This window comes from Crocuta crocuta, unplaced genomic scaffold, assembly GCF_008692635.1.
Source record: "Crocuta crocuta isolate KB4526 unplaced genomic scaffold, BGI_CrCroc_1.0 scaffold72, whole genome shotgun sequence".
In the NCBI taxonomy this organism is placed as follows: Eukaryota; Metazoa; Chordata; class Mammalia; order Carnivora; family Hyaenidae; genus Crocuta; species Crocuta crocuta.
The window spans coordinates 6,730,283-6,752,304 of NW_027529427.1; the positions used below are offsets into that span (position 1 = coordinate 6,730,283).

Here is a 22,022-nt window from a genome sequence, read left to right on the forward strand (position 1 = left end):
TGCTGGCTTCTAGCCATAGCAGCTTTATTCTGCTGAGGACACGTGACTGGCTCTCAAGTGCACTCCAAGGTCAGAGCTACAGTCTTGCTCTTTTTGTCCTAGGACTCGGTGCTGGTTGCTGGCATTTATGGAACTGTGCCCTGGGTGTCATGACCTCTTATTCCCTTGGCAACCTCTTGTTCTCTGGATTTCATCACCTTCTCTCTACAGGCGCTGGGCATCTAAGCAAATTGGCTGCATTCATCCTGGATCTTGGGGCCCTTTGCATCTGGTGGAGCCCGTGGGACCAGCCCTCCTGGCTCTTTCCTTCAGCCCCACCTTTCCACTCCCCTCCAGGAGTCAGTGTTCCCCTCTTAAAACAGTGTGTAAGTTCCGGGAACATGCTAGACCTTTTTGGTGGCGCCCTGCCCAAGGCTGGAGATGGAGCTTCAGAAATCCTGTCTCCATTGGCCCTGCCTGCCCCCCAGTGTTTCCGCTGCTCTTTCAGACATTACTCTCAGCTCCACCTCCTGCTGACACCCTGGCCTAAGCTCGCCTTTAGCACACGGCAACTCCGCCCTTCTAACTGCCCAGGTCCGAAGTCTTCAAGTCATTCTTGATTCCTCATATCCGATCCATGAGCAAGGCCTGTCAGCTCTACTTTCAAAATCTATCCAAAATCTGTCTGAGCAGCGAGGGACTTCCTTTCTTCCTGGTGTAAATGTCCCTGTTGTCCATATGACCTTTTGCCAAGAGAGTCAGCCCAGAGGTTAGGAGAAATGAACGCAAGTTTTGGATCTACAGCATTGTGATGGATAATAAAATAATAAACTGCAGCCTGATTATTGCTCATTATGTTCCAGGTACTAAGTCCTTTATGTGGATTATTCACTATGTGACCATGGACTAATGACTTCACCTCTCTGTTTCTGTTGCTTCATCTCTAAAACGGAGAGGACAGTAGTCCACAGGGAGGTTGTGAGGATGCAGTGAAATAATAGACGTGACAGTCTTTGAAAAAAGCAGCAAGGGATCTATGCATCCCATAGTTTCTTCAAAGAGCCAACATGATCGTCTTCAGGCCTTTGAAGAGTTCGTGTTGCACAGAAGGGGGATATTGGCAAAATTCCAGCTGATGGTGAATTTGATAGCCCAGCTTTGTGAGGGCAGAATGTGAGGCCCATGGTGGTGCTTTGTCTGTCACCTGAGATCAGGGTGTCTGTCTCCTGGCACAAATGTGACACCTGTTGCAGGGGAAACAGGCCCTGGCAGCTGGCACCTTGGGAGGAGCGGTCTGGCCAGGAGCAGGAGGAGTTCACTTATCAGAGGGCAAGTGACAAGTGTCAGTAGTTAAATCAGCACATTCTTTAGCTCCAAGTTCCCCCAGGGGGCTAAGCAATGCCTGGGTATCCGCTGGCAGGGCTAATACAGAGGCAAAGGCACAGGGAGAGGGATTGCCAAATGGCCAGCACACCGCCCAGTGCCTGGTATGCACTCGGTGGATGTTAACGGGGGGATGGATGGGCAGTGGGCGGGGAGCAGAAAGTCATATTCAGGAAACAGAGAAGTGTTATCCATTATTCTGCTACCACTGAGTCCCTGCCGGCTCACAGCCTGCTTGCTTCTCTGGTCAGTAAGCAAAGAGAGAAGAGAGTGAAAGAATACTGGCCATCCGCAGTTTACAAAATTGTCAAGGGGCTTGAACTCGTACCTGACTCCCAGATCCAAAACCCCAAACTCACTGAGGAAGGAATGCTTGTTGAGTACTTACTGTGTGTCAGATTACTTGCATAAGCAGTCACCATTTATAAGTGGTAGACAATTGGGTGTGACCCCAGAGCCTTGCTTGTCTTTCTCCTGTACTCTGAAGTCAGCCAAGGGAATTTTCTACTCCTGAGCGTACTAAAGTCTAGGCTGTTTGTTGACTGCCTTCGTCTCTAAGCATCTCAAAGCCATGCCAACACCTGTAAGTAGGGGCAAGGCCTGATTGGGTTTAACCTTGCTGAGTGGAGGAGGTGGCTCCTCTCCCCCAGTGGATTTGTCCTTGTTCACTGAGGGAACCACCTCTTACCTTTTACAGAGAATTAGAGCCAGACACTAAAGGTGATAAAGGCAGATTTTATTCAGTACTGTCACGATATAGGAAAGAGATCTCAGGAGAGAACTGAACTCAATTCCAAACAGAGGCAGCTGGGGACTTATAGCCAGCATGCAGAGTGAGGGGGTGGGGGTAGAAAATTACTAAGGGGCAGACATCAGGTTAGGGGGGTCTTGCTAAAGGCAGACTGAAGACTTATGTGTCAAGGGTGGGAGATGAGAAATTGATCGGTATCAGGGATGATTGGATATCAAAAGTGGGGGAATTCCTGCTAAAAAGACTTTAATGGGATTCTTGGGGTGCCTGGGTCGCTTAATTGGTTAAGCGTCTGACTCTGTTTCGGCTCCGGTCATGATCTCATGGTCATGCTATTGAGCCCCACATCCAGCTTGAGCCTGGCATGGAGCTTGCTTGGGATTCTCTCTCTCTCCCTCTCTCTCTCTCTGTCTCTCCCTCTGTCCCTCCCTCGCTCTCGTGTACCCCCGTCTCAACAACAACAAAAGACTTAACAGGATTCTTCCTCAACACTGAGCAGGGCCAGCAAGGTCAGGGCCCAAGAAGGAGGCCTATTCAAAAGGAGGACTCAAAGGAGCCTGTCCAAAATTTGGTCAAGGAGTCTTTACCACTTCCCAGCAAATGCCAGGACAGGGCATGCCAAAGACCCGTAGTGATAGTTTACAGACTTCAGGTTAAGTTGTCTCACCTTTGGTGTGACTTCCAAGAGTCAGAGAATTTTCTGGAATTGAAAACTAGTCTGAGAAAGGATGTGTATGTGAGACATACTACAACCCGCATCAATAGGGGAAGTACTGCTTTTATTAGTATTTCCTCACAACTTTGTCCAGAGGTAGATGACTTTTCATTCTAAGAACAAAGTCAAGGAAGAGATGACCCAATCGTTCAGAGGCAGAAGCGAGGCAGAGCCTGCCCACCTCTCCCCACAGTGTGACTCACTCCCCACCCAGGCACTGGAGCGCCCCAACCACTCGCCAGCCGCTCCTTGGGCTTGGCTAGGGATCGGGCTCTTAGATTAGTGGTGTCTGAGTTGGGATTAACAGATGAACAAACAGCTCTCTCCTGAGCTCATCCAGAAATGTAGGGTGTAGGTCTGGGAGCATTCTTTCTCTTCCTCCCTCCCACAGCCTCACCTCACTTCGCTGGCCCCAGAAACTTGCTTCCTCAGAAAAATCCCCCTGCACTGAATGAGACTCACCTGTTCCCTACTGCCAGCTGGCCAGCCATGGAAACAGGAGAGACCTTGATGGCAGAGGGATAAACCTGCCGAAGTCCCCATAAACATAACATGAGCAGAGGTTTAATGTCTGTACAGAAACCCCAAGGCACAGATCCCAGGCTGAGGCCTCTGCCCTGGGACTCTCAGTGTCTGTGCCAAAAAGTGCCCACAGGAGAAAATGTAGGCAGGATGAGAAAATGCTGGCTTTCGAGACAGGGAGGCTCTCTGTTCTGATCCTGGCTTCAAAACAACTAACTCTGGGGACACCCTGGTGGCTCCGTTGGTTAAGTGTCTGACTTTAGCTCCGGTCATGTCATGATCTCATGGTTTGTGGATTTGAGCCGCGCATTAGCCTCCGCACTGATAGTGCAAAGCCTGCTTGAGATTCTCTCTCTCTCCCCCTCTCTGTTGGTCCCCCACTCTCGGTGTCTCTCTCTTTCAAAATTAATTAATTAAAAAAAAAAAACCTAACTCTGTGACTTTAAGCTCTGAGCTGCTCTTTCCCCATCTGTAAAATGGGGGTAATCAGACCTGGCCTATCTCACGAGATCCCAAAAGGCCACACCAAACATAAATGTAATCTCCTCCCACCCCTCCCCACAATCTCCCTGCTAGAGTCAATTACATAAACACTCAGGCAAAATGTTGATGTCCACCTTCTGCCGACCCACATTCATAGATTGTGCTCTTTCCTCTCTGTCTGGTTGGCTCTATCTCTACTGGTGCTCACATAGGGCTTCCTATGACCCTTCTGCTTTGGGCCACCTATTGACTCCCAGGGGTCAGGGACCGTAAGTCTTAACTCCTTTTGCACAGCACCCACTGCAGTGTCTGGGAGCGTCTGGATGGAGCTGTTGGAGAGAGAGTAGTAGCCCAGTGGGAATCTGAATGCTTGAGTTCCAGTCTTAGCCTTGTTTTGTTTGGTGAGTGAGCCTAGAGAAGTCATTTGACCAGCTGGCATCTCATTTTCCTCACCTGAAATGGTGACCAGATGATCTTGAAAGCCTTTGTTAGCTCTTGATAGTCTATGATTTGGGTTCATGGCCAGCAGTGGTTTGGTTTCACATATTCAGAGTCTGGCAGTCATGCCCAAGTGATCTCCATGTCATGTGGGGAGGCTCTGATCCCCCAGTGCTGATCCACTGAACCCTCATTCTTCCACACCCTCTCCCTTAGCACAGCTCTTTGCTCCTTGACTCCTTGCTTGCTCCCCAACAGTGTCCTGTTCCCCCTCATTTTCACCCAGTTTGGATTTTAGCCTTCCCAGATGTGTGTTAGCCAACCAGTTGCAGATCCTTTAGAGTGTAGACACGAGCTTCCAGATCAGCATAGGAGTAGGAGGCCTCCAATCTTCTCTCTCCAGCAGTTTATAAATTTGTTTGACACATACCAAGTCCTGGCCCACCCTTTCCTGCCTTCCCAGCTCTGGTTCCATCTAGCAGCTCAGTGATAATAGTGGGCTGAGGGGAGGGCCTCCCCACCAACTACACAGCCCTGCTATCTCCCTGGGCCTGGAGGAAAGGGACTGAGCTGGAAAGGGAACCCATGCAGGAGCTAGCTTATTTCCACTGCCTTTTACAACCATTCTCCCACAGCGGCTTCTGGGAGAAATCAGTCTCAAGAGGCAACTGGGGAAGAGGCAGCCTATAGTGCTGGACACACTGCATGGACAAACGGACAGTGTTCCATTTCACCTGACCTGGCTCCTTCTCTGATTATGGAAGACAGCAAATTTTAATGTGATAGGAGCTCATTTCCCCTCTCTCTCTGCCCTATTGACCTATTGATAGGTAATAACTATCTCCCTACCCCCACTCCCACCCCCCTGCCTCAGCCTCCACTTCATGCCCACCACCTGAAGAGGTGTGAGTCGCAGTAGAAGAGAAGAAGCTTACCTCTCCTATTCTCCCCAAACCTCACAGACCCATGAGGTCTTCAGGTTATGTTGACCTTGCTTCTTTCCCTCTTTCCTTTCCACAGGATACGGCAGCTGGAGAGAACTAGCCAAGGCTCTGGCCAACAGGAACATTCCAGCTGTGGATCCAAATCTCCAGTTTTATCATCCCCAGAGGCTGGGCTTCAAGGTGTGTGGCAGGGCACCCCATTTTCCCTGCTCTGCATTAACATGAGTTCTCATCTGTCCTTGCCCTTATAGCCTTAAGGGAAACCTCTACTTTTCAGTAGTAACAGAGGCCAAGGAAAGGAGTTCCTGGGATTGTGGTCTGATCTTATTTGCTGAGAGGGTAGAGCTGTCCATCCTACTACCCTCCTCAGAGCTTTCCTCACAGCTCAAGATGCCCAGAATTGAACGGCTCCAGGCATGTGGCCTTTGTCTCCAATAGTGGCAGAAGGCTTAAGGCAGAACCAGCACGCCCTGCCTCTCATTGGCATGAAGACTAGGCTGGTGCCTTAGTGACAATCCCAGACACTCACTACTAAGAGTCAGAGATGTTGAGGTAGCCATCATATCTAGCCGCAAATGGCCAGGGGACAGATTTGTAATGGAGCATTTTTGCTATAGTGTTTCTTGGGGCAGTGATCCCTAGGGAGGCAGGAGCAGCTCTGGGTGGATTTAGGGAAACTGGGGTCTTATTCAGTCTGGAACCCTAAGGTTGGGCTTCTGAGCCTAGAAAAGACATGGATCTCAAAGGCTGGATCAGAACCAGACTGAACCCATGGACCTGTACAGTGGGTAGGGAAGGGCTGAGATACCCCCAATGGGCTTCTACTTATTAGGACAAATGAGTGACGACCTGGGCAGAGTCCTGGGGGGATATAGAGGAAGACGAAGGCATGATCAGGAGACTGATCTAGTTAGAATTTTTTTTTTCCATATGGGAAAGACAGAACATTCAAGAAAGTAAAAGAACCTTAGGAGACTAAGGAAGTGTAATTTTGAGGGATATAGTGTGAATAATAAATGAGAGTGTCCCTTATGTTGATAAGCTTCCTAGGAACAGGGACTGTGTCTCCTGGCCCTCTGCTTCCCCCTGGGTGCTTTCAAGGGGCCCCAAATCCTATTCTCGCCCTAATATTCCCACCAAGTTCATTCTTACTCTTCTGCCAGGACCAAGACTCTGAGCGAGGTGGGAGCCCTAACAGCAGCTACCTGAAGTGGAATAAGCCCGTCCCCTGGCTCTCAGAGGTAAGGGACTCTTGCTCTTGGAGATGGTCAAAAAGTAGTTTTCACAGGTAATTCCAGCAGAGACCATAGGAAATTTTCTTCTAGCAGTTACTATTAAAATTTTTCATCTAATTTGGGGTGAAAAAGGGAAGGCTCCAGGCTCATTAGTTTTCTTCCTTTAGAGAAGAACATTTGCTTTGAGCCTACTATGTGCTGGTTTTTGCATATCCCATATCAGCTTTATGACCCTGTAAGGTACTATCATTATCCTCATTTTATAGGTGAGATAAACAAGCCTCAGGAAAGTTACATGACTTTCACACCCATATCAGCCTTAAAGATAGGCTTCCCAAGCTGTGCAGACTAGTTAAGTTCTATTAGGTATCCCAGAAAGAAAGGAGTCCGTTGTTATAAGGCTCATAAACTACATACTACATCTACTTCTTGGAAATACATATTAGCACATGAAAGGTTCTGAGAAGTTCTGCAGTGATCTGTTTAACTTGGTGTAGCTCAGCAGGTACTAAAATTATTTGCCTCTGACTTGTTTTTTTTCCCATGAAACATCTCTTAATATTCTATGAAACTAGTGTTCTAAGGATCATACTCTAGAAAACTGCTTCAGAAAACTTTTTCTCTTTTTTTTTCCAAAAGCATGAGAGGGAGAGAGGGGCAGAGAGAGAATCTTAAGGAGGCTCCGTGCTCAGTGCGGAGCCCGACACAGGGCTCAGTCTCATGACCCTGAGATCATGACCTGATCCGAAACCAAGAGTTGAATGCTTAACCAACTGAGCCACCCAGGCGCCCCTAGAAAACTTTTATAGGAAGTGGTTAAACGTGTAAATGAGTTGTTGGCATGCCTTTCACTTATATAGGATCTGATAGTTTCTTTTTTTCTTTTTTTTTGGTAAATAAACTGAAGCTTAGGAAAGTTAATTAACATGCTCAAGACTCCCTTGAGAAAATGCTTATGCCAAAACTCCATGGTGGAAGGTACTTTGGGAGTTCCTATCCCCAGTGCCTTTTAGTTCCAAGACCCGTGGACATGGATTACTTCTCTTGGCTGGGTGGTATTGACCAGCCCGTTGTCTTTATCCATACCTATCACAGATTGATCTCTTCTGCCTGGGTGATTTTATTTATGATCCACCCATTTGCTGCAGGGCAGGAGTGAAGGAGGCAGTATCATGCTAAATGTGATGTTAGGTTTTCTACCCATGAAACTACCTCTGTTTAAAGCCCTGAGAGAGGATGGATTACAAAGTGGCACACCTGTACTGGGTGATGTCATCAGGTGATTATATCCCGCCCCACCTGGAGACAGTACTTTGAAAAGAGAGGCCCTTAAAGAACATTGATCCAATGATCCAGCCTTCAATCCTTTGAGGACAGTTAGGATCATTTTGCTTAATGAACCAATTATTTTCTTAAAAATTTTTTAAAATCTTTATTTCTTTTTTGAGAGAGAGAGAGAGAGAGGGAAAGAGAGAGAGCCAGCAAGGGAGGAGCAGAGAAAGAGGAGACACAGAATGTGAATCAGGCTCCAGGCTCTGAGCTGTCAGCACAGAGTGCCTCGCAGGGCTCGAACTCACAAACCGTGAGATCATGACCTGAGCCAAAGTCAGATACTTAACCGACTAAGCCACCCATGTGCCCCAATGAACCAATTATTTTGAAAGATTATGACTACATAACATTTCTGCATTTATTTTTTTACACATTTATTTATTTTGAGAGAGAGCAGACAAGTGGGGGGAGGGGCAGAGAGAGAGGGAGATTGAGAATCCCAAGTAGGCTCCATGCTGTCTGTGCAGAGCCTGACTCCGGTTCAGTCCCACAAACCATGAGACCATGACATGAGCTGAAATCAAGAGTTAGAGGCTTAACCAACTGAGCCACCCAAGCACCCTAACATACATTCTGCATTTTTAAAAATTTTCTTTTTTTTTTTAAAGCTTATTTATTTATTTTGAAAGAGACAGCACAAGCAGAGGAGGGGTAGAGAGAGAGGGAGAGAGAATCCCAAGCAGGGTCCTCACTGCCAGCACAGAGCTCAGTATGGGCTTGAACCCACAAAGCCATGAGATCATGACCTGAGCTGAAACTAAGAGCTGGACACTTAACCAACTGAGCCACCCAGGCACCCCACATTCTGCCTTTATTAATCATTAATGTCCCTACTTTTTTGGTCAATCAAGGATGGAGATATAAATATATATATGAAATTAAAACAGTGAATAGTAAATAGTGATTAAAATAGAATTAACTTTTTATTTAATTTTTAAAATTTATTTTTATTTTAAAGAGAAAGAGATTGAGCAATGGCAGGAAAGAAGGAGAGAGAGAGAGAGAGAGAGACAGAGAGAATCTCAAGCAGGCTTCATGCACAGTGCAGAGCCTGCTGTGGGGCTCAATCCCACAACCCTGAGACCATGACCTGAGCCAAAATCAAAAGCCAGATGCCCAACTGACTAAGCCACCCAGTTGCCCTCAGGATTAATTTTTTAAATAAATAATTGATCTTTTAGTAAGTGTGTATGGTCTTTTGGTGGTAAATGCCAGAACTCCATGAACTTTTTTTTTTATATTAAAAGTAGCTTTACAAAAAAAAACCAAACCAAACAAAACAAAACAAAAAAATCTTGCAAGATCCTCATTACAGTCTTCATGGATTTTCTGGGAATCACTAATCCAGTCATCTTATTTTACCAACAGGAAAACAAGGCCTTTGTTAAAAGGTAAAATAACTGGGGTGCCTGGGTGGCCCAGTCAGTTAAGCATCCAACTCTTGATTTCTGCTCAGGTCTTGATCTGATGGTTCATCAGTTTGAGCCCTACTTCGGGGTCTCTGCTGACAGTGTGGAGCCTGCGGGGATTCCCCCTCTCCCTCTCTCTCTGCCCCTCCCCTGCTCACACACACACTCTCTCTCTCTCTCAAAATAAATAAATAAGCTTTTAAAATAATCCTCTAAAAAAAAAGGTTAAATAACTGGGGCACCTGGGTAACTCAGTTGGCTAAGCATCCAACTCTTGACTTCTGCTCAGGTCATGATCTCACAGTTGTGGGATCAAGCCCCACATCAGGTTCCATGCTGAGCATGGAGCCCGCTTATGATTCTCTCTCCCTCTCCCTCAGCCCTACCCCCAGCTCACACCTGCTCTTGTTCTCTCTCTCAAAAAAAAAAAGGGAGGGGGGGCTCAATAACTAACATCTGCAGTTGGTCTCAGAGCTGCATGGTGGTTCCAGCTCTTTCCCAGTTAACCACAGGGACTGCTCTGTTCCCGTTTCCTTTCCTGTCATCTGCCTTTTAACATATGGTTTCGGCAGGAAATTCTCAGGTTAACAATACGTGTCATTGCTGTCTCAAGCTGTCAGGTCATACTATTATCCCCCTTTTCCAAGTAATGGGTCAGAGAGGGGTTAACTCTCTCACTTACTCAAGGTGGCATCACTCTGACATGGTCCTGCTCAGAAGGTGAGCTAGTTTTTAGCCAGCAGCACAGGCTCTCTGAGGCCAGAAGTCACTCTTGAAAGGAAAGCCGCCATAGAGGGTATGTGTCAGAAAGCATCAGAGCAGCCAGTGCAGAGTGGGGCTTCACGGGGTAACTGCCCTCAAAAACTGACTCATGTCAGCCCAAATCCTAAGACTCTAAATAACAAACCCCACTAATGAACAAGCCTCAATGACAATTAATTCATGTACGTCAGTAGATGGTTCCATTGACTAAAACACTGTCTGATACTCAGGATGCTTTGTCTGGAAAACCAAAATAGTTACAAGAAAGAAATTTGGTGAATACAAAATAAGATCAAAGCAAGTCAGTGTTTCCCTAGGGTCAGGCCATGCTGGCTCCGGAGAGCTGGTGTCCCTTGAGGAGAGGGCAGAGACCCAGAATCCTCTTCTCAGGCTTACCCTTTTTTTTTTTTTGTAAGTTTTATTGAGATATAAATTAAATACCATGTAGTTGACCCATTTGAAGTGTGTAATTCAATAGCTTTCAGTATATTCATTGAGTGCATCACTATGCAGAGCCCATCACAATCAGTGTAGAGCATTTTCATCACCACAGAGAGAAACTCCATACTCATGAGCCATCGCCCCCACCACCCTCCTGCCACCCAGAACTCGGCGAACAATAATTTACTTTATGTCTCTCTAAGTTTGCCTGTTCTGGACATTTCATATAAATGGAATCATGTAATGTGACGGTTTATGTCTGGCTTCTTTCCCTTAGCATGATGTTTTTAAGTTCATCCTTGCTGTAGCATGTATCAGTACTCCATTTCTCTTTATTGCTGAGTAATATTGCATTGTGTGTAAGTGCTGCACTTTATTTCTCCATTCTCGACTGTACGTCCTGGGGCCGACTCCCGCCTCTCCTGGGGGTGGAGGTGACCACTCCTGCCTTCATGCCATGTTCATCTGACATCTCTGCTATAGCCCCTGGCACAAGTGACGCCATTTGCTAACTCATCTCTTTCCTGGGAGGACCACACCTCTTTTCATCTCTAACTGCCGCAAAGCAGCCGTTCAGTGCTTACAGAATAAATGAGGGAGCATATGGTTCCAGGCTTAGCTTCTCCAAGCAGTTGTTCATTCAAATGATTAAGATGTTCTGGGAACACCCGGGAGGGAAGCTGTTAACTCTCCCTGAAGAAGTCAGAGAAGGATAAACCAGAGTTTGCCAGGTGGGGGAGAAAGGAAAAGGCCTTCCAACCAGGAAATAGTATTTGTAAAGGCATGGAGAGGTGGAGGCGTTGGGTGTGGGTGGAGGTAGGTGTGTGACAGGGAGTGGCGTGAGGTGAGGCCTGGGAAGATAGGTCAGTCCATGAAAAGATCTCACGTGCCAGGGTGAGGTTCTGTTCTGGAGCCTTTAGGGAGCCTTCTGAGGTTTGAAGCAGCGAGTGACACAATCAGATCTGTGCTTTAGAAAGGCCGTCATGCAGGCAGCGTGCAGAATCAGTGGAGGGAGAGAAGCTTCCATCCGGTTAGGAGGCTCCGCTGCAGGCCTGGCAAGCCCAGTGAGGCCAGGCAGAGGCAGAGCTGTGGGAGTGGAAGACGGCGGCAGTCCTGTGGGAGGGCCCACCAGGCTGGCCTTACCCTCCTGCGTCCTTCCTCCCAGACACCCCCTCCCCACTTCCACAAGGGTAATTGCTGTGTGTGGGGGGGAGTCAGTGTGCCTCAGTTTTCTCAGGCCTCAGTATTCTCACCTCTAAAATGAGAGGATTCCTACAGATAGTTTCTTCACTGCTTGTAACTGGAAGTTCTGAATCTGTCATTAGCGTGGACATACCATGGTGATAGAGGGTAAGCGGTGTCCTTCCCTGGGCCTCAGCCCCTGCTGGGCAGTGGAGCAAGGGGCCAAAAGGCGGTGCTGATGAGCTGGAGTCAAAGTCTCCAAAATTTGGAGAGACAAATCCTGGTGGGGTTGCCAAGCTGGGCCCGGGGAGAAAGATGGCGCCCACTGATCCCTCAGAGGCCCCCACCTACAGCTTTAGAGTGGGTGAAGCGTGGCGTGAGGGCTGCCTTCATGCTCAGGAGAGGGTCAGACCTCTTCCACACCCCACCTGCCCCGCCTTCCATTGCCTGCAGCATCCCGGGCTACCTTGCTAGATAGCAAGCAGGGCCCTGAGAGGGAGGTGGGCCAGCAGCCCAAATCCTTCCTTCTCCGCTGTTTCCCTCATTCCCTGCCTGGTCCTCCCCCCACCCCCCACCTCTGGCCCCTGGCTGAGCACAACAGATTACTCTGGTGGCATGCCCTCCCTCCACATTTCGCTGTGGATCTCAGTGCACTGCCCTGAAAGCCTCTCAGGGAGGGGCCGAGAGGAGGTCATTGGTAGGAGACAACTGAGTCTTGTAAACTGGACTTAAGGAATTTCCCCAGAAGTAGCACAATGTCCCCATTCTTTCCTTCCAAGAAGCTTAACCCGCCCCCCACCTACCCAGCCCACATTCTCTCTCCCACCCATCCCAGCCTCCCCACTTCTATTCCCCAGAGTGATGGCTGCTTCCCAAGGTCCTGCGCTCTTAGCTTTGACCAGGCCAGTGTGCCCAGGGAGGGCCAGGCTGCTGACCAGACAGGGAGCTCTCTTGGGTCCCTTCTGGGTCTGGCTGGGGGGTAGTGTTTCCTCAGTGCCTGCACCTCACATATTCGGCATTGGTGTGCAGGGCTCTCCCCACACCATCCCTCCCTCCAGATCACTTGCTGAAGACCATGTGCCACTTCCTTTTATCCCAGCTTCAGTCTGGATGTCCCTTCCTCCTCTGTTTTCCTAAGGGCAGCTCACATTTTGATATCTGATGGGCCTCGGTGGAGAGGGAAGGGCAGGGCCTGTTTGTATAGAGTAATTGAGGCCCCACCTCCCACAACCTGGAGATTAAGCTCTGGAGGAGGGGGAGGAGAAAATTGCTGAGATGGGGTAATCTGAAACTCTTTGTCAGGATAAATCGGGACAAGATCCCCATGCTTCCCCTCCCCACTTAAACTCCCAGCCCTTCCGCCCACTCAGAGCACCAGCTCTAAGGCCCTCTCTTCCGAAGGGGACCCTGTGCTGCCAGCCTCCAGGCTCAGTCTCTGCTCCCGCCACCCATGCCGCTCCCTAGGAGGAGAGAGCATACTTCCTCTGCTCCTACCTTCCCAGGCTTGCCCAAGTCTGGGCACCTGGGTAGTTATGCCAGGAGAGGCCTGGGCAGAGCCAGAGGCTTCCAGCTCCTGAGGGAGCAGTGGGCAGCGGCATCCTGCCGGGATGGGGCCCCGAAGACCTCCTGCAGCGTTTTCCCAGCTGCTTCCCCACAAGGGGAGCCAGAAGCGTGAAGACTACTGGGTAGATAAGGTTTCACCAGCGGACAGCTGTGGAGCTTACTATTAAGCAGAAGGGAGAGGGGAGGGGAGGAGAGCAAGTCTTTAGCTGAAATCCCAGCTTGGCGCCTCCTTCCAGTTCTTTCTGTCATCTATGCCTTTCTGTCATGGCTATTACTCCCCCTTGCCTGGGGAATGCAAACCAGCCCCCTTCCTGCATAGAAAGAGCTTGGACTGTGTGTGCGCGTGTGCGTGCGTGCACACAAGGATGGCCAGAAAAACAGCCCCAGGCCTCAGGGCCAGGCAATGGGGATGGAGGTTCCAGAAAGAAGCTGTGGGTGTCAAGGATGGGATGGGATTGAAGTGGACCATGACCTTCAGTAGTGAGAGGACCACGGACTGGGGCCGTGGTGGCCAGTGCCACCTCAAGCCACGGAATGGGACAGGTTTGAGGGCACTCCCACTCACCCGCCTGCTTCTGTGCCCCGTACAGTTCCAGGGCCGTGCCAACCTGCATGTGTTTGAAGACTGGTGTGGCAGTTCTATTCAGCAGCTCAGGAGGAACCTCCACTTCCCACTGTACCCCCATGTGAGTGTTTGTCAGATGTGCCTCTCTTCCCCTCCCCCCTCCCCTCCCACTCCTGTGTCTCATCTCCCCCTATCTTCTGTCTCCATCTTTCCTGGCTTCTTCTCTGGTTCACTTTCTTTCCTTTATATCTTGGGGCCTCTTTTCTTCTGTCCAGTTATTACCCTTGCTTCCATCCCTTGCACCCCAGTCCCTTCTGCCTCCCTCTCCCCTGGTCTTCCCACCAGCCCCAAGTGGACCAATTTCTTCAGCTTCCTCTTCCCTCTTCTGGATAACGGTTTCCCTCCCCTTTCTTGGTATAGATTCGCACCACTCTGAGGAAACTGGCTGTGTCCCCCAAATGGACCAACTATGGCCTTCGCATCTTTGGCTACCTGCACCCCTTCACCGATGGTGAGGCCAGCCCCACAGTCCCCTACTCCTGCTTCCTGCGCCCGGATCTTTATGGTACCCAGAGAACATAAGCCTGTAGCTGAGAAGTCCACACTAGGCTGCCTGGATCTCATTAGTCCATCACTGGAGCGGGGGGGAATTTAGTCCCCACGAGGTCTCATCCAGTGCCCCCGGCTGCCACTTTTCTCCCTGATTTGCAGAGTCTGGAATAGTTTGGCTCTCCCTGTGAGTCTTCTCCATCCTCACGGGGTCTCCTAGGATGAGAAACCCCCACTTTGTATAGAGAGAAGCCGTAGCACCAAGTCCCCTGAAGAGAATATAATCGCAAAGACATAAAACAAGCTTTTGGCCTGTTATGCTAATGCCCTTCTTGCTCTCGTCTGGAAACTTTCTCCCCCACTGCCCAGGGAAGATCCAGTTTGCCATTGCTGCAGATGACAACGCTGAGTTCTGGCTGAGCCGTGACGACCAGGTGTCAGGCCTTCAGCTGCTGGCCAGTGTGGGCAAGGTAGGGTCAGCCCAGCCCCAGAGCTCTCCACTGGGCCCAGGAGCCAGGCCATGGAAGAGGCACCTGCCTGCAGCAGGGACCCCTCATTACCATTAATCTTTCTGGTGTAACCACCATGGAAGAAGGTTTGGGAAGGAAGCATCTTCCCTCTCACCCCTGCCCCATTTTACAAAGGGACAAACTGAGGTGTCAACTGGGGAGGAGTAAGGAGTTAGTCTGGGCTGCCCCTGTTGGGCTCCAGCCTCCTTAGCATGGTGCCGAGGAGGCACACCTGGGGTCTGACTGCTCAGGACCCTCTAGGAAGGGCGGAGGTGCTTTTGCCTGGGGCATGGGGCATCTGTCACTCCCCTTACCTCTCCTGTTTTCTCTCCCCTCGTCCTCCTCTTCTTTCCTCTCCATCTCCTTGTCTCTTCACTCACCGCCTCCCTTTTTTCATTCCTTTGTCTTCCTCCTTTCTTCTCTTTCCACTCTCCCCACACCTCTAGACTGGAAAAGAGTGGACTGCCCCTGGAGAGTTTGGGAAATTTCGGAGTCAGATTTCCAAGCCAGTGAGGTGAGTAGAGTCTCATGACATTCCTGTGAGTGAGCGGCAGAAAAAACCCAGCCATCTAGACCACTGAGGCCAGATCAGTCAAGGAGCCTAGTCGCACCCTCCCACTATCCAGCCTTCCCTATTCCGGAGCTCAGTGTGCCTAGGCACTCCTGCGTTCTGGTAGATGAAGTCTTTGACTGAGAAACTATTTGGTCCATCCTTCCCTATTTTACTGAGGCTCAGAGAGGGGTGTCCCTTAATGAAAGTCACACAGCTATCTAAGTGACACTCAGGACTGAAAAACAAAATAGGTCCCTCTTCTCCCAGTCCCGGCCCTGCCCATTTGCCCCATCCTTGGAAATGTCCGCAGCTGTACAGCCTGGACACCGGCTGCTATGCCTGGGCTGCAGAAAGTTCCTCATCGGCAGCAATCCCTTGTTAGACTAGAGGGGAATCAAGGCCGTTCCTCGCCAGTAGTGGCTGGAGTTGCTTTAACATGCTGGCAGGGGGACTTAGCCCAACTTCACAGTGCCACCTGGTGGCCGGCACGGACAGACGGGAACACTATCGGCCTGATGGTGATTATAGCGGCATTGATGACAGTAAGACAGTCTAGCTTGTCAAGAGCGCTCTCTGGGTGCCAGTCTCTGTGGCGAACACTTTACATGTGTAGCGGGTGTATCAGCTCATGTCATGGACCCCAAAGCAGGACTGCCTGGGCCCACCAGCTCCACTGCTTACTGCCTTGGTGACCTTGTGCAGTCAGCCAATATTTCTGTGCCTCAGTGTTCTCATCTGTAAACAAGAATTAAGTGAGTGAGTATACATGAAGCTCTTAGAACAATGCCTAGCACATAGTATCAACTCTGTTATTACAGATGACCAGACTTAAGATTTTGCAACTTTACGATGTTGCAAAACTGATGTGCCTTCAGTGGAAACCATACTTCAGATTTTGAATTTGGATCTTTATTCAGTGATACGGGGTACAATACTGTCTCATGATGCTGGGCAGTGGCCGTGAGCCTCGGCTCCCAGTCAGCCACACATTCGCAGGGTCAACAGCCAATAGACTTATATCCTGTACCCTTACAACCATGCTGCTTTTCACTTCCATTCACTAACTTACGTGGGATATTCAACACTTCATTATAAATAGGCTTTGTGACAGATGACCTTGCCCAGCTGTAGGCTAAGGCAAGTGTTCTGAGCGCGTTTGAGGTGGGCTATATTGTTCGGTAGGTTAGGTGTATTAAATGCATTTTGACTTCCAATATTTTCAACCTACAATGGGTTAATCAGGATGTAATCCCATCAGAAGTTGAGGGAGATCTGTATTTCCTTTGATTCTCATGATTATCCTATGATGTATGGCCTGTTATTACCACCATCTTACAGAAGGGAAAACTGAGGTCACTCTGTGGGTAGGCGGTAGCGTGGGGACTCCAGGCCAGCATTGAAAGCCAAGTTCCTGGGATTCTGGGAACAAAGAGAGAAGGGCAAGGAGAAAATCTGGGGGGCAGGAGCCAGGCGGGAGCTGGCATGGACGGCAGAAGAGTGGCCGGAGGGGTGGCTGCAGGGCCCAAGAAGAAAGCCTCGTGTCTCTTCTCTCCCCACAGCCTGGCAGCCTCGCAGAGGTACTACTTCGAGGTGCTGCACAAGCAGAATGACGAGGGCACCGATCACGTGGAAGTCGCGGTGAGGCCTCTGCGGCTCTCCCCTCCTAGCTCAGCCCTGAACCACTCCTCGCCCCTTGTCCCTTGAACCGTTTCAAAACCCAGCTGCCTCCAACCCCCTGCATCTGCCTTCTCTCCCTTCCAGTGGCGACAGGATGACCCTGGAGCCAAGTTCAGCATTATTGACTCCCCTTCCCTGTCCCTCTTCACAAGTGAGTAGGTGCCAACACGTGGGGCTCAGTCCACGGGGGGATTCGGTCAGGGAGGAGTGCGGGCTAAGGCTCAAGGTGCTTGGAAGATGGGTGTGAAGGGAGCTCAGAACAAGAAACAGAACTTAAAGGGACCCTAAGGTCAGAGGTCCTGAACTCTCAGGGGACACGGACTCCTTTGAGAACCTGCTGGAAGCTCGCTGTGACCTTCTTACCCTGGAAAAATGTCCTTATCAATCCACACACAGTATTTTGGGTGTAATTTCAAGAGCATCCAGAGAGCATGAGGCTCACTCCAGATGAGAAACCTCTGAGTGAGGCCAGTTTCCTGTTTCACAGATGAGGGGACCATGGTTCTTTGCAAAGCCATGACCAGAGCTGAAAAAACTTTGTCACCTGCTTTAAATTTGCAGTGAATGGACTCTTCAGTTGTACTGTGAATTGTTCATGATTTCCTCAGCAAGACTCCTATCCGCAGGCCCCACTGAGAAATCGCCGGGCGGGTGGGGCCATGTGGGCCTGGGTGTAGAAAGAGCAGGCAGGGCCAGAACCCTCAGGGACGAAGGACAAGCCAGGTGCCGGGAGGAGACTGGGAAGGCAGTGGAAAATGTCTGAGAGAGGAGGGCAGGGTGGGGATGGGCCAGGGAGGCCTGGGTTCACCGGACAGGGCGGGCAGTGTGGAATGGGCAAGGCAGGTGGGAGAAGGTTGCTGGGGAGCACAGCAAGAAGCCACAAGGTCAAGGCAGAGGGGCAGGCTGTGAGCTGCTGCACTGCTGCAGGAGGAAGAAGGGAGAGCTAGAATCCACAGATGCAGTGTGAACTGAGAAGAAAGAGGCCCATAGCAAAGTTCAGGGGAGAAACTAGTGAGATGAGCAAGAGGCACCCAGCCTTGGGTGTAGAGGAGAGCTCTATGTGGGGCTGAGGACAAATGAATCCACGAGGCAGGGAGCAGGGACAAGCAACCTGTCCCCAGGGCGGTGAGAAAAGGGAAGGAGTAGGCCTGGCCCACTTGGAGATGACAGTACCCGGAGGACGGAGCGCCTGGGAGCCTCGGTCAGTTAGGTATCTGACTCTTGGTTTCGACTCAGGTCATGATCCCATGGTTTTGTGAGTTTAAGCCCCTACTCAGGCTCTGTGCTGACAGCGTGGAGCCTCCCTGGGATTCTCTCTCTTTCCCTCATTCTCTGCCCCAACTCTGTGCCCTCTCTCTCTCTCTCTCTCTCTGTCTCTCTCTCTCAAAATTAAAACAAAAGAGAGAAAATACCAGGAGACAATGAGTGGGGCTGCGCAGAATGCGGGCGGGGGCGCCCTCCCCGCGGTGGGCACTGATGATCCATCTGAGACCGAGACTCCACAGCCTACATTCAGATCCAACTTTGCCACTTAATCAGCCGTGTGATCTTCTGCAAATGACTTAGATTCTCTTTGCCAGAGCTCCTTGTCTATGAAATAGGAACAATTAAGTACATAAATCTTATGGTGCTTATAAAGATTGAATGCTCTGATATTGAATGCTTAGAATAGTACCTGTTTTGTTATTTAGTAAATGCTGTAGACGCGTTTGTTAAATAAATGAAGCATACTCACAGTGACAAATTTCCAGCAGAAAGTTGTCTTTTCCCCCTTTACACAAGACTGTGGTGTGTGCCTGCCATAGGACTGGTGGAGTGGGTCAAAGGGAGTTCAGTAGCTGAACCCACAACTTGTGCGGGGGCGGGGCTAACGGGGGAGAGGGGTCTCACACACCCTGTACTGTCCCTGGGGGACGCAGAAGCCTGTTCTCAGCCTCCTCTCGGTCCCTCAGAGGGGCAGGGGCCTGGCTTTGGTTTGCTCCAGGACTCATGGCTGCTTTCTGTTCTTTTCTTCCTGGGCCCAGATGAGACAGTTCTAAGGATGGATGACGTGGGCCACATCCCTCAGACAGCAGCCAGCCACGTGGGCTCCCCAGACTCTCTTCCCAGAGATGAGCAGCCCCTTGCAGACATGCTGCGGCCGGACCCTCGGGACACCCTCTATCAAGGTAAGGCCTCGGCCGCATCCTTGTCATCCAGCCTGGGAACCATACGCTGCCAGGTTTAGTGAGAGGAGACTCGGGAGACTTGTCACTTCTACCATGGTATCCCAAAAGCCAGAGAGTCTTTTCTTCCCCATGTAGTGTACAATATAACATGCACACAGAAAAGTACACAAAATATATAGGTATCATTACAGAACCAACATGTGTTGCCACCCCCCAGGACAGGACATAGAACTAGAGCCCAGAAACCCCCTGTGCATGCCTCCACTATCCCACACATCACAGTTCCTTGTGGGGTCCCAGCTCTTTGAATCCAGTGAGAGAAATCTGTTCCCACCAAGGTGCTGGGATTGACGAGCATTTACATTTGAAAAGATGACCAAGTCCCATGACAACTGGGAGGAAATCGCCCACTGTAGTGGGGGGGGGGGGGGCTTGGTGGCCTCTTGGATGTTTCTAAACCTTTACCTAGGATAGCCCAGTACAGCAGTCCCAGTGCCATGCTGTGCCTTGAGCCAGGGACCGCGTCTGAATCCTTGGCCTCCAGGGTGCTCCTTGAATGCATCCGCCCCAGAAAGTGGTGCCAGCCTTGGTTTGGCAACCTCAGCTGATGGGCCTGGACTGTGCCCACCACTACCACAAGCAAATACAAAAAGGTACCTTCTCAGAGTGGAGGCCTCGGCCCTCACCCCTCTTCCCTTCCTGTCCTTAGTGCCTCTGATTCCCAAGGCCCATCTCCGCCATGTCCTGCCTGATTGTCCCTACAAACCCAGCTACCTGGTGGATGGGATCCCCCTCCAGCGCTACCAGGGACTCCGCTTCGTAAGTCTTGGGGCTGGGCAGCGGGGTAGGACCTGTGGCTGCGATGGAAGAGTGCTGGGGCTGACTCTTCCTCCTCGCCATGCCGCATAGCAGCAGACAGGACGGCCTCACGGGTCCCTGGGCGGGGAGCCCTCACATTCCCGCTTGCCTCTCGCCCAGGGGGCCACCCTGTAAGGCTCTGCGTTAGGAAGCCCCCCACACCAACTCTCCAACAGTGATGGTGATGTGAAGTGGGCCGGCCTGATGCTTCCTATATTCTCTGCTCCTTGGGCCATGTATTACTGTCCTGCCTGGGTCTGTCCTACTGAGCTATGAGCCAGCGGTAGTTAATAAATTCATAGAAAAGGCACTGGGGGAAAGTGAACCGTGGAGGGAGGTTAGCTCTAGAGAGCCTATAGCCTGGGTAGAAACCGTAGAGGCAGAATGCACGCTATATGTCCAGGACTAGAGATGATTAGAACCCCTCCCCCAGGTCAGAGAATGGGTGGGGTCTAACTGAGAAAGTTGTTGGTGACATTGCCGTAAGCTATTTAAGAGGGGCAGAAAGCAGTGGAGTGAGTAGCCAAAGGGAAACGTTCCAGGGCTCTGGGACGTTGCAGGGAAAGGTTTAGAGGTTGCAGGAGAGGATGAGATGGCAGAAGGGGGAGACAGTGGTCCTGGCTGCAGCTGCGGAGAAGGAGCTGAAGTAGGAGATGAGGTACGTGTGCTCCCGGAAGCTTGAATCACGGCTTACATTTGTCCAGAGAGCCCAGGAGATGAGACCTGAAGAGTGGGATGGAACCCGGTCTGCATAACAGATGTTTTCATTCAGAGCTCAAAGCAGCCCTTCTTCCCCTCAGCAGGGCCAGTCCCGAGGAGCCCCGCGTGGGCCTGGCCAGGGGCAGGTCCCACCTTGGCTGGCTGATTTCTTACCGAGAACCTGGGCTCTTATTCCTGCTGCCTCTTGCTCCGCCTTCAGGTTCATCTGTCCTTTGTTTATCCCAATGACTACACCCGCCTGACCCACATGGAGACCCACAATAAGTGCTTCTACCAGGAAAACTCATACTACCAAGACAGGTGAGTGGTGCCGAATGGAGTAAGGAAATGACCTTATGGACAGGCTCTGCAGGACTCGGTAGAGCCGCCTGGACCAGAGGGGGCACAAATGTCCTTCCAGGCCAAAGAGTCTTGGCCCTTCCTGGACACGCCACACACTCAGACACACAGACCCACAGACACACACACAGACACCCCCCCCCCCCCATACACACACACACACTCTTGCCCAGCCTCCTTCCTGCACCCTAGTCCCAGGCATGACTCCGTGCTGCGGGGGCTTCAGGCAGAACCTCTCGCATGAGCCTGCAGGGGCCCGGGGGCCAGTCTACCTCTGCCTTCCTCCTGCAGGCTCAGCTTTCAGGAGTACATCAAGGTGGACCAGCCTGAGAAGCAGAAGCCGGAGCAGCCAGGTACAGAGTGACAGCTGAGACTTCCAGATCAGGCTGGGAGGGGTGACCATGGTCTGTTTCCGGAGGAAGTTCAGACCATGCCAGCCCAGCCCCCAAGGAACTTAAAATCCAAACCACACAGCCCCTCCCTCAGCCCAAAGGAGGAAAGAGTAGTACTCCTACCGTCTCCATACAAGGCACATGTAGAAAGTGACACTATTTTTAATAGCCTGCTGCTGTCGGCTGGAGGAGATTTAGAGCCGTGGAGGAGATTCCTTGGACTGCTTGAGGGCATTGCTGTCCCTGGCCCGTCACGGGGGAAGTCCCGCTACAGAGAAGTGCTGTCTCCCTGTGGCCTTTCTTCCTGAGGGATTAGGGCATGTCCAGGGCCATTTGTTGGGTCCCACATATGTTAGGCACCTGCTAGGCACTTTGTGTATTTTACGTCAGTCCATGTTTACAACAACCCTGTGGAAGATGGACTGTTTTTCCCTTTATGCAGAGGAATAAATGGGTTAGTTGAGGTTGGTAACTCGCCCAAGGTCACACAATAAGTAAATGGCAGAGCCTGGATGCCTTCCCCATCTGAAACCCCTTGGTGTGTCATATGGAT

The 22,022-nt window shown here is 50.7% G+C and overlaps 1 protein-coding gene across 1 annotated transcript in view; it reads left to right on the forward strand.

Moving 5' to 3' along the window:
• Positions 1-380: 380 nt before the first annotated feature.
• B4GALNT3 (beta-1,4-N-acetyl-galactosaminyltransferase 3) overlaps positions 381-22,022 on the forward strand; it is a 30,407-nt gene continuing 8,765 nt past the window's right edge. The window contains exons 1-13 of the mRNA XM_077759027.1: positions 381-573; positions 5,292-5,395; positions 6,379-6,456; positions 13,730-13,825; positions 14,125-14,215; positions 14,623-14,723; positions 15,209-15,276; positions 16,875-16,953; positions 17,077-17,143; positions 19,017-19,160; positions 19,870-19,979; positions 20,938-21,038; positions 21,369-21,430. Coding sequence (XP_077615153.1) covers positions 381-573; positions 5,292-5,395; positions 6,379-6,456; positions 13,730-13,825; positions 14,125-14,215; positions 14,623-14,723; positions 15,209-15,276; positions 16,875-16,953; positions 17,077-17,143; positions 19,017-19,160; positions 19,870-19,979; positions 20,938-21,038; positions 21,369-21,430 — 1,294 coding nt within the window. The remainder of the gene's footprint in view (positions 574-5,291; positions 5,396-6,378; positions 6,457-13,729; positions 13,826-14,124; positions 14,216-14,622; positions 14,724-15,208; positions 15,277-16,874; positions 16,954-17,076; positions 17,144-19,016; positions 19,161-19,869; positions 19,980-20,937; positions 21,039-21,368; positions 21,431-22,022) is intronic.